General features: G+C 44.9%; 1 protein-coding gene across 5 annotated transcripts; it reads left to right on the top strand.

Annotated features, from left to right (window-relative positions):
- The first annotated feature begins 1,802 nt into the window (after window positions 1–1,802).
- Window positions 1,803–8,828, top strand: Pttg1 (PTTG1 regulator of sister chromatid separation, securin). Of its 5 annotated transcripts, none has more exons than XM_017795226.2 (6): window positions 1,803–1,853; window positions 2,374–2,472; window positions 3,184–3,368; window positions 4,598–4,691; window positions 7,942–8,100; window positions 8,698–8,828. In XM_017795226.2, the coding sequence occupies exons 2-6, from the start codon at window positions 2,385–2,387 to the stop codon at window positions 8,772–8,774; spliced, it is 603 nt and encodes a 200-aa protein (XP_017650715.1). In that variant the 5' UTR covers window positions 1,803–1,853; window positions 2,374–2,384; the 3' UTR covers window positions 8,775–8,828. The 5 variants fall into 5 exon arrangements, with proteins under 5 accessions (XP_017650715.1, XP_029413799.1, XP_017650716.1 ...); XM_029557939.1 differs by having other exon boundaries at window positions 1,847–1,869; XM_017795227.2 differs by lacking the exon at window positions 1,803–1,853 and adding an exon at window positions 1,860–1,901.
- The last annotated feature ends 3,133 nt before the right edge of the window (window positions 8,829–11,961 follow it).

The following is an 11,961-nucleotide window of genomic DNA, read 5'->3' on the forward strand; positions in this document are numbered from 1 at the left end:
TGCAAGAGCAGCCAGTGCCTCCCCCTCAAAAGGTATGAGTCACTACACCTGATCTATGGATGCTGGGCTTCCAGCATGCTAGGCAAGCATTCTATGAACTGAGCTATACCCCAACCCTATGCAGTTCTTTTTAAAAAGTTATTTATTTATGTTTACTTTTTTATGTGTTTTGCCTGAATGTATGTAAGTGCACTATTTAAGTGTAATGCTTGAGGAGGCCAGAAGACTGTGTTGGAGCTATGGACAGTTGTGAGCTGCTATGTGGGTGCTGGGAACTGAACCCCAGTCCTCTGCAAGAGCAGCCCATGCTCTTAAGCACTAAGTCCATCTCTCTAGGCCCCATACATTTCTTAATTGTAAATGTAAAAAATAGCCCTACATTTTATACTAGTATGTTATTCTATACACCTGAAACATTTCAAAATAAATGTTACATTCCTTAAATTTTATCAGCACCCAAATTTCTGCTATGAAGAGAGCCTGAGGTTAAATAGAATTTGATGGTTGTGAGAAAATAAAGGAATTCCCACGTGTCTAGAGTGAGGGAAAGATGAGCTTGGAGGGAGATGTGGGGAATATGCAGGAATTTGACTGGCAATATTATGTTTCGCTATTTTATTCCACGTGTCATGGAAAGCCTTGAGAGTCTACCCTTTACCACTCATGCAGCTGTGTCTCAGTAGGACTGATGACTTTGCAGAATCTCACCACCATTTTAAGAATGTCCTAATGTCTGTCAGGAGAGAAATTGGTGAAATCCTACCACCAATATCTCACTATCATGGAACTTCAGAATGTTCTCAGAAATGCACAAAACATAGGAATAGGGTCATTATTGTAGGGTGTGCTCAGACTAAGGAACTGTGTATGCTAATTAAAGTTAATCAAACACACAGGAGAAAGGCTGGAACGAAACACTCCAATATTATTAACAGTATTTCAATGGAGGGGTTAAGCCAGGTGTGGTGGAGCATGCCTTTAATCTCAGCACTCAGGAGGTAGAAGCAAGCAGATGTCAATGAGTTCAAGGTGAGCCTAGTCTATGGAAAGGGCCAACCAGCCAGGGCCACACAGTTGAGATTGTGTCAAAAAAAAAAAAAAAAAAAAAGGACTGAGATTTCAGAGGATCTCTATTCTTCAACCTTACCAAATTTCCAGTGTTTGAAAATAAGCAGAAATAACTATTTCTATTTATTTTCAATCCTTTCTACAGTGCCATTTAAATAAAAAGTTCTTAAATCTCAGCACTCAGGAAGCTGCAGAAGGATCTTGAGGTTAGCCTGGGCTATCTAGTGAGTTCCAAGCCAGCCCCAACTGCATAGTTACAGCCTGTCTTAAACAACCAACCAACCAACCAACCAACCAACCAACCAACCAACCAACCAATCAGCCTGGGGTGGTGGCAGAGCCAGTAATCCCAGTATTTGGGAGGAAGAACAAGTAGGATCTGGAGTTCAAAGTCATCATCCACTACTCTGCGAGTTTGAGGCCAGCCTGGGCCACATGAAACCCTGGCAAAAACAAAGTAACAAAAAACCAACAAAAAACCCCTTAAAATACTGGATTTTTTTTAGGGTTACTAGGTCAGTGCCTCGATCCCCGCAGCTCCATATTGTGGAGAGCAAAAAGCCTCTAAGGTTTTTTTGGACATTGTATAGTCTTTGTTTTTAATTCCCAGGAAGCAAACCAGAAGCTTCCAGGGAAAGACATGGGGAAGGCCCGCGGCTCATCACCTTGGTTTTTCATTGGTTCTCAGGTCCGCCCCGGGCCCGCCCCCTCGCGGGCGGGCCAATTGCATCTCGAGCTGTGATTTTAAACTGCGCCGAGCGGGGTCGTTGGTGGCGGAGTCTTGGGTGAGTCTGGCTGCGAGTGCGTTGTGGGGAGCCGGGGGTTGTGAGTGGGTGAGAGGACCGGAGGGGCGGGCGGGGAAGGAGTGTGCCGGACCGGACCGGACCAAACTAGACCAGGGCGGGGAGGCGGCGGGCGCGGGTTGGAGTAGGTCGGGGGGATGACTCGGGAGGGCTTTCCCACGGTGCCCACGGGCGCGGTTGACTCGCGGCCTGGACCCTCAGCAGCTGTGCTGTTTGTTGAGACCGCCTCATGCACCTCAGGCTGGCCTCGGACTTCTGACCCTCCTGCTCTCACCTCGCTAGTGCTGGGATTACAGGCGCGGTGGCCGGACTTGGGGCTCTGTGGACCGGTGCCAGCCCAAACCGTCCTTTCTGTATTGCTCAGCGGCCCTGTCTCTGGCTCGGAGACCTAGATCTGGGTTAAGCGTCCGTTGACTTCTGCTTACCTTGAAGTCCCTGTTGATGCTTAGCTTTTCTCTCCTTCCCCAAACCTCAGCATCTAATAAGTGCCTCTCACCCCTAGAGGAATCCAGGATGGCTACCTTGATCTTTGTTGATAAGGATAACAGAGAACCAGGCAGCCGTGTGGTTCCTAAGGATGGGCTGAAGCTGGGCTCCAGTGGTAAGTATCCTTGGCTGCCTTCAGATGCACGTGAATAAATTGTGGTTGTTTAATGCATTTTGTGGTTAATTGGAGTCAGGTTTGCTATTTCTTATTTTTTTTGAGATAGGTTCTCAGGTGGTTCAGGCTGGCCTTAAACTCACTCTGTAACTTAAGGTGATGATGAAATTCTGACCCTCCTGACTCCACCTCCTGAGGGCTGGGACTGTAGGCATGGACCACCATGCCTGGTTTATACGGTGTGAGGGTTGGAACTCAGGACTTCGAATGCTAGGCAAGCATTCTTCAACTAAGTTACATCCCCAGCTCCATGCTTAATACCTTAATGAGGTTACTTAAGAATACTAAACCACAGCCAGAAATGAGCAGGTTTGGGGTGAGAATTAGGTCACGTTGATATGCACAGCATCCACTTTAGCCCCAGCTGACTTGGCTGGAACTCACTATGTAGACCACCAGGCTGGCCTCCACTCGCTCTCACAGACTTCTGCCTGCCAAGTGCTGGGATGAAAGGCATGCACCACCGCGCCCAGCCTGAGGTGTCTAATACTTTTTAATATTACCTTTATTTACTTTGCTTGAGGACAACTTGTGTGAGTTGACACATTGTTGATTTGTGTGGTTGTGGGCTCCAGGTATTGAACTTGGGTCAGAAGGTTTTTGTGACATCTGCCTTCTTGCCAGCCCCTAATATTCTTATTCTTTTTTCAGCAGTCAAAGCCTTAGATGGGAAATCGCAGGTTTCAACACCACGAGTTGGCAAAGTATTCAATGCTCCACCTGCCCTACCTAAAACTGGCAGAAAGGCTTTGGGAACTGTCAACAGAGCTACAGAAAAGCCACTGAAGACCAATAGACCTCTGAAGCAAAAACAGCCAACTTTCACTGTGAAAAAGGTAAGCATGGGCTATGAAGACGATGTTTAAACACTTTAGCATCTTAAAATTTTTATTTGTATAAGTGTTTGCCTGCATGTAAGTGGACCAGTGTCATGTAATCCTGCAGAGGCCAGAAGAGGTGTCGGATCCCCTGGAACTGGAGTTAACGGATGTTTTTTAGGCACCTTGTGGGTGCTGGGAACTGAACCCAGGTCCTCTGGAAGTGTAGCTGTGCTCTTAACTGCTGAGCCGTCTCTCTAGCCCTTTCTTTGTCTTTTTTTTTTTTTTTTTTTTTTTTTTAATTGAGACAGTTTCACTCTGTATGTATAGCCCTAGATGGTCTGGAATTCCGTATGAAGATGAAGCTGGCCTTGAACTCAGAAATCTGCCTATCTCTGCCTCCTGAGTGTTGGGATTAAAGGCATGCCCCAATATATCCCACTTCACTTTAGACACATAAATTAACTTTCTACCTGGTTTTCTTCCTCAGAGTAGGAGGTAAATAGAAATCAGCAGATGGACAGAGGAGAGTTGTGCTATGCTACTGCAGGCTTCTCAACCCCTTGATTGGAAATTTAATTTTGGCTCAGCTGTCTTTAAAAGTACCTTAGCTGGGCATGATGGCGTGATGGTACACACCTGTAATCCCAGCACTTGGGAGACTAAAGGTGGAGGATCACTGGTTTGAGGCTAGCCTGGACTGTATAACAAAATTCTTATTCCCTCCCTGCCCTGGCCCTCAAATTCTTGTGTCCATCTCTAATGGCAAAAATGATGTGAATATTACCCAGAACAGAAAAGTGGGAAAGCTGTGGTAGAAATTTCCTTTAGGCTTATACACCATGAGGTAAGATCAAGAGTGCTACAGCTTCCATTCTGGCCTACCGTTGTTAGCCACCATTTGAGTGCTGGGAGCTGAACCGCTAGAGGAGCAGCCAGTGCTGTTAACAGCTGAGCCATCTCTCCAGCCCCTGAAGAACTTTTAAAAAGTTACTTATTTTCTGTGCGTATGAGTGTGAGTGTGCACATGCCATGGCTGGAGTGTGGAGGTCAGACAACACCTATGGTAGTTGGTTCTTTTAGATCTAATCATGAAAACTAAGAATCGTGACTTCTGAGACAGCATGAAATTGGCAGATTTTAGAATGTGGTGAAGCAATCATTTGAAGAGGCCCTGTAATCTAATGTGTTATTCAGTTGGCAAGACTTCCATTCTCCCTGATCTATATTTTCTTGGGTTTTTCTAGATCACCGAGAAGACAGTTAAAGCAAAAAGCTCTGTTCCTGCTTCTGATGATGCCTATCCAGAAATAGAGAAGTTCTTTCCCTTCAATCCTCTAGGTAATACCATTTTGGTATGGTGAGTGCCTTTGAAGCCTTTAGTTTCTCTTGGAATCTAACTTGGCTATAACTTGAAGTGACTGTAATATGTGACGCCACACTACAGTTGAGACTGTCTGAATCTGGGTTGCTTTGAATAAATAGACTTGTTCAGGTGGAATCATTTTCCAGGCATGGCTTTAGGTCAGGAGGGGAAATGGGAGCAAAGGTGTTGATGACGTGGTTTCCAGCCTCAAAAGTTTAGCATCTGTGTGGGGAAATGTGTGAAAAGGTCTCAGTGTGGCCAGGGTTTCAACAAGTCTTTAGAAAGTGGGCAATGCCTGAGAGGGCTTTGGTAGGGCTAATCTATGCAGTCAGTGAAAATGCGTTTTTAAAATCTGCCAACTGTCTTGAAATGTCTATAGAACCAGACTTTTTTTTTTCTTTGTGACTAGGGACCTAATCCAGGCCCTTGGGTATTCTAGGCAAGTGATCTGTCACTCAGGTATAGTCCCAGCCCAAGAACCATTTTTTAATTTAATTTTGTGTGTACATGCTTGGATGGAGACCAGAGATTGGTGTCATGTGTCTTTCCTCTGTTGCTCTCCATCCTATTTTCTGAAACAAGGGTCTCTCACTAGACTGGCTAGACTGACTGGCTAGTGAGCACCAGGGGTCTGTCTGTGCCAGTCCCCACCCTACCCCCAGCATGAGGGTTACAGACTCACACCACAGTGACTGGCTTTCCCATGTGTGCTAGGGATCCAAACTCAAGTCCTCAGCACGCCACTTGACCTGCTGAGCCATCTCCCTAACCTAAGAACCAATTTACTCCTCCAGGAGAGGCTTCTGTGAGCCAGACACTCTTAGGTGTGGGATGCAGTGTTTAGCAACACAAGCTCTGCCTTGAGAGAACCTGCTGTTTTGGAGAGTCGCACTGAACCAAGTATCTGCCTGTGAGTGTGAGCAAGAAGAGCACTATAGAGCAAAGTGTTCAGAGAACCTGAGTATAAAAAGGGTTGAAGTGGTTCTGGGATGTGAAAGTGAGGCATGGGGCAGGCCAGGGGGCCTTGAGGATCTGAGCCAGACTCTGTCCTGTTAACTGAAGGGCTTTTTTAAAAAATTTTTTTATTTCTGTGTGTAGTGTATTGCCTGCATGTTTGTGAGTGTACCCATGTTATGCAGTGTCTGAAGATGTCAGAAGAAGCCCTTGGATTCCTTGGGACTGGAGTTACAGGTGGTCGTTAGCCACCATGTGGTTGCTGGGAATTAAACCCAGATCCTCTGCAAGAGCAGTCTGTGCTCTTAACTGCTGAGCCATCTCTTCAGCCCAGCTGGGCTGGAACTCACTATGTAGACCAGGCTGGCCTCAAACTCAGAGTTTGTGGAAGTGAAACCTTTTGTGCTGTACTGGGACAATTGATGCTGGTTAGTTGGAGCTGAAAAATCAGCTGTGATAGAGATCAGTATCACTGAGGTGAAATCTGAGAAGTATTTCCTGAGGGTCAGCACACAGATGCTATGGTCTAGAAGGGGCCAAGGCTACATCTCAAGCTGGTAGCTGAACTTTGTGCTGTGCAGGAGTCTCCCACGTGGTACTGGTTTTGGCAGCATGTAAGCTGTGGGATTGAAGGGGTCATGGAGAGAAGCTGAGGCTTGGCATCACGTGGCAGGGGCAGAGTCCCTGAAGAGGCCAGGAAAGGCCATTTGGGAAGGTGCAACTTTTGGTGTAGAGACCCTGGGATTGAAGGGCTCATGGAGAGAATCTGCGACTTGGCACTGTGAGAGGCCAGGAGAGGCCATTGGTGTGAAGGTGCAGCCTCAGTTGCAGGGTAGACACCAGGATATAGTAGAGATGCCAGGACAGTGGGATGAGCACCAAGGACAGTGACTGGTGTCAGGTAGAACCAGCGTGAGCCTATGAGATAAACTGTCTGTGGATGGCAGAGCCTCAGAGGTGGGGCTACCCAAGCCCTTTGCAGCCTAGAAGATCATGAGTGAATCCCAGACATCAGACAGTGAGCTAGCTATTTATACTGTTTGATTTTTTTTTTTATTATTTTTTATTTTATGTGTATGCGTGTATTGCCTGCATGTAGGTAAGTGCACCCATGTCGTGCAGTGCCTGTGGAGGTCAGAAGAGACTATTGGATCCCCTGGGACTGGAGTTACGGACAGTTAGCTGTCATGTGGGTGCTGGGATTCAAACCCGGGTCTTCTGCAAGAACAACCAGTGTTCTTAACTGCTGAGCCATCTCCAGCCCCTGATTTGGTTTTGCTTTAGCTTTGATCTGATTGTGCCCTGAGTAAGAAGCTTTTAATTTATTATTTTACAGGAGCCCACAATTAAGAGACTTTGGATTATTTTTTAAAGACTGAGCTTTTAAAGTATTGGCATTTTTAATGACTGTGGGACTTTTAAAGTTGTACAGTGTTTCATATTGTGATATTACGATTAACATGGGATCTTGAGGAAAAAAAATGGAAAGGCTATGGTTTAATAGTGATGTATTTGTATGTCAAGTTGACAAGGGATCAGTTGTGCTGCATAGTTTGTCAACTTGACACCTGGGATAAAGGACCCTCAATTGGGGAATTTCCTCTATTGGATTGACCTGTGGACATGTCTGTGAGGCATTTTCTTGATTGTTGAGTGATGTGGGAGGACTCGGTCCACTGTGGGCAGTGACGTCCCTGGGCAGGTGGTCCTGGGTTGTTTAAGAAAGCAGGCCTAGCACAGGCCAGGAGATCAAGTCAGTAAGCGCTTCTCCATTATCTCTGCTTCGGTTCCTGCCTCCAGGTTCCTGCCTTGACTTCCCTCAATGAGGAACTGTGATCAGGACGTGTTAACCAAATAAACCTTTTCTTCCCCAAGTTAGTTTTGGTCAGAGTATTTTATTACAGCAATAGAAATCTAACAAGGAGACAAGTTGAGCTGTTAAAATTAGACTTTTCACTGTGAATGACAAAAGTAGTAATGTAGTAGCTACTAACTGCCTGTGATTAAATTGACTGGTTTTGGTTACAAGTGACAGTGAAGAATATAGTGACTGTAGGTCACTGCTGCTGCCTTGGGCTGAAGCTCCAGCAGTTATGTCTACATTGCCTTCCCATCATCCCTACAAGACGTCCACACAACAGAAAGGGGATTAATGCTATTGAAATACTTTTGACCTCGTAGATGCCCAGAAAGGGTCAGACATCCAGGGTTCAGCTGTCTGCACTGAGTGGGAGTAGTGTTGCCCTGACATCATTCCTCCCTTTGAGACAGATTTTGAGAGTTTTGACCTGCCTGAGGAACACCAGATTGCACACCTCCCCTTGAGTGGAGTGCCTCTCATGATCCTGGAGGAGGAGAGAGGACTTGAGAAGCTGCTGCACCTGGACCCTCCTTCCCCTGTGAAGACCCCCTTTCTGCCATGGGAGTCTGGTAAGTGAGCCAGTGCCCTCTCTCTGGAAGGGCTGTGAGCAGCCTATTTGTGTAATATTTGCATTGCTGGGGGGCAGGGGTCACAGTTGTACAGGAGCCTAGGAACAGTGTCTGTCTTCTGAACCACAGTGGGAGTGTTTCAGAATAAAAGCTCCTCTCAATTGGTATTGCATTTTAGTCCCAAATGGCCTGGTGAAATGAAGTAGTTCTGGAATTTGGTCAGTCTTAGATTATAGCAGAAGATTAAATTTAATATAGTTTCTTTAGGCTGTAAGTTGAAGTCTGTTGTAAACCTGATGGAAATGAACTCCAGGTTAAAATGACGATACCTTCTTACTGCCAAAAGCTTAAGGTCAGAGGCCACTGTCAGTGATTTTTGCCTGCTGTGAGGAGAGGACTGGTAGGTACACTGCTGATTCAGTGAGACAAGAACAGCAGGTTTAGGTACTTGTCAGACCCATTTCTTGATGAAGTTCAATTCTGAGGCCACAGCTGCATTTCAAGTATGCATTTCTGGGGGATTCTTTGGATAAGGGGAAAACTGCAAATTTAGTGCATGTGTGGACAGCTGCTAATAGACAATCCCTCTTCTTCTAGGTCCGTTGCAGTCCACCTCCAGCATTCTCTCCACCCTGGATGTCGAACTGCCGCCTATTTATGATACAGATATTTAAACCTATTCCTTTAGTGTTTGTGCATATTGTATTAATAAAGCATTTTTGTGTGTACGTCGTCGACTTTTATTAATAGTATGATATTTCTTGGAAGTAAAGCAGCACGAAGGTTTGCATAAGTGGGCAGTAGACCAGAGTATAATCTGACACACAAGTTTGATTTCTAAGGCCTTAATCTGAAAACCCTAAAGTTTGCTTTATGGCTTATTTTAGAAGCTACTGTTTTCCTTAGAGTATACCCTTCAATGTGTTCTTTATTGTCTTTTAGTGGGCATGAACTAGTGACATATTAGATCTCTTAATTAGAAGAGCCACTTCCAGCTCATTAAGTATTTATTGCTAGGCATTGTTTATCGCTGGTTCTATTTAGTTCTAATGACTTTAAGACTCAGTATTGAGTAATCAGGATTTGAAAGGCTCTAAATCTTCTGCAAAATCAACCTCTTTGGGATCTTCAATTTATGTACTTTGAAGATCACTGCAGATAATTTACTTAGAATAGGAATCTGCTGTTTCTCCAGTCTTAGACATTTAGTATTTGTAACAACAGTAAGTGTTGTTGTTTAATGCCTACATTATTTTTCAGATGAGGATAGTGAGACGTAGAAGCACTGATTTTACAAAGGTACCGAGAGATAGAAAATGATAGAGCTGGTATCTTTGCAAATGAGCTACATGTTGCCCACTGGCACAGCATGCCAATCACTGAAATGACAACCTTTGCACAAGGGAAAGCTTATTCACAGGGTGCCAGTCCTGAAGAAAGGGGAGTCCCAAATCTGTCTTATTTGTATGAGTATTTTGCCTACATGTAAGTAAATGCATCCATGTTTTGCAATGCCTGTGGAGGCCAGAAGAGGACATCAGATCCTCTGAAACTGGAGTTATTTTGTTAGCTGCTATGTATGTTCTGGGAACCGAACCTATACTCCATAAGAGTAGCCAGTGCTCTTAACTGCTGAGCCATCCCTCCAGTCCCTCAGTCTACTTAATAGGGTGTTAAGGATTCTTACGAAAACAAAGAGTAGTCAAAAGCCTGGGAGGAAGGTGCTTGGGACAGGGGAAAGTGAAATCCTCTGGTCTTGGGTATGCATAGTCAGAATTTTGTGACTTCACAGAATGCATGCTCAGAATATGGCTATGTTGGTGTGATCTGAGAGTGGAATCTTCTGTCCTTTGTCACATGGTCATCCATTTGATACCTGTAAATGTAGGTGGTTTTCAGATAAAAATCAAGGTCCTGGCTATAATTCGAGCACCACACATACACATTTTATGTGTATGTATGTATAGGTGTACTTGCCTGTGTGTGGAGACCAGAGGTTGACATCTGGTTCTTTACCTTTTGAGACACGGCCCATCACTAACCCTGGAGCTCAGTTTGAGTTAGACTGGCTGGCTTCTCCAGCAGGGGTTACAGGGCTTGTTGCCTGGCCTGGCTTTTACACAAGTGTTAGGGATCTGAATTCAAGTTCTTACGCTTGGACAAGCAGGCACTTTTATCCACTATCTCCCCAGCTACTCAAAAGACCCCTAAACTCCTAAATCAAACTTAAGCAATCATTACCAGCGTGACCATATAGAGGTATATATACATAAATAGAATGGTTTGTACTGCCAAGTCCTGTGACCTCTAACATGGCACAAGTGAGGCTAGAGTTTCCCAGCTTTTCTTCCCCGCCACCCCGTTTTTTCTTTTGAAACGGTCTCCTTTTACCCCCAGCTGGCCTGGAACTCAATATGTAGACCAGTCTGTACTGGATCTCATCAGTTTTGCTTGCTTGTGCCTCCCGAGAGCTGGGATTTGCACCATCATCCCGGCTGTTTCATTTTGGCCACAAATCTGAGATCACAACCAAAATAGAGATCGCAGATGGTTGTCCATGGTTTTTTATTTCACTTTTTACTTTTTGGTATTTTTGAGACAGGGTCTCCCTGTAGCTCCAGCTGGCCTGGAAAGTAGACTGGAATGGCTATGTAGACCAGGCTAGCCTTGAACTCAGATCCACCTGCTTCTGTCTCCTGAGTGCTGGGATTAAAGGTGTGTGCTACCGTACCTGGCGGTTTTTTATTTTTATTTTTTGGGGGAGGGGGCTGGTCAGGAATACATGATAGTTTTAAAACAATCTTTTCCTACTATTTAAAAGTTGCAGTTTTGCTTATGTGAGGTGTTGGAGCTTCTCAGATGAGAAGCAGATTTACAATACTAGTGCCTGTTCCAGCCTTGCAGGGCTGCTGGTAGAGTCCTGTCTGCCATCTTTGCAGTGGAATGTGGGCTTTTTGTCCCACAGAGCCTAATTCGGATGGCCCTAAAGGGAAACCGGTATTCTCTCTGCTCTTGTCAGACCTAGCCTTCCTACCCCTCTAATACTTACTTGGGCCATAGAGTTGGCTGTATTTGGTACTACTCAGCTGTATAAGAAGTCTTTCCTATGAAACACCTGTAGTGGTTATAGTCATTAGAACTCAAGCCCTTTGCCTTTAGAAGAAACAGGTGTTAAGCGTGAAATACTAGGAATGCCTGTAGCCATTGATGTGACTTTAAAATTTTCCTCAAGTATGACTGAATCAGACTGCATTTCTAGAATTAGTAGAAAGGCAGACAGTTGAGTTTAGGGAGAAGATAGCGTTTAACATCCTTAGGTCTCAGGATCACTGATAAGTGTAAATCTGATTGGTTTTCATACGCTTTAATACAGAAATTTTGGAAAATTGTCTCATGTGGGTTGGGAACAAGGGAACTAGTCAGTCTGACCTGTTACTGTCTCCCAGTTGGCACTGAGCATGGAGGGAGCTGATCTTTTCATGCGTTGTTAATGAGATTGCAATGTGCTTACTGTGCATTGAAATTTGAACATTTCATTTTTAAACTTGTTTTCATGTGTGTGTGTAGGGGTGGCAGGCACATGCCATGGTGCACTTGTGGAGGTCAGAGGACAACTTGGGGGAACTGGTTCTCCTTTCATCATGTGGGTTCTGGGCACTGAACTCAGGACATCAGACTTGGTGGCAAGTGCCTTTACCCACTGAGCCATCTTGCCAGATTGAACTTGACAATTTTTATCTTGATATTTTTGCGGTTAAATTCTGGCACCTGTTGAAGACACTTTATTTATACCTTTATTTTTAAAACATCTGCCTTTCTCCATCTACCTGCCTCTCTGGACACTGTTCTCCTGCCTAGTGG

The sequence above is a fragment of the Nannospalax galili genome, unplaced genomic scaffold (assembly GCF_000622305.1).
Source record: "Nannospalax galili isolate Female #2095 unplaced genomic scaffold, S.galili_v1.0 scaffold667, whole genome shotgun sequence".
Classification (NCBI taxonomy): Eukaryota; Metazoa; Chordata; class Mammalia; order Rodentia; family Spalacidae; genus Nannospalax; species Nannospalax galili.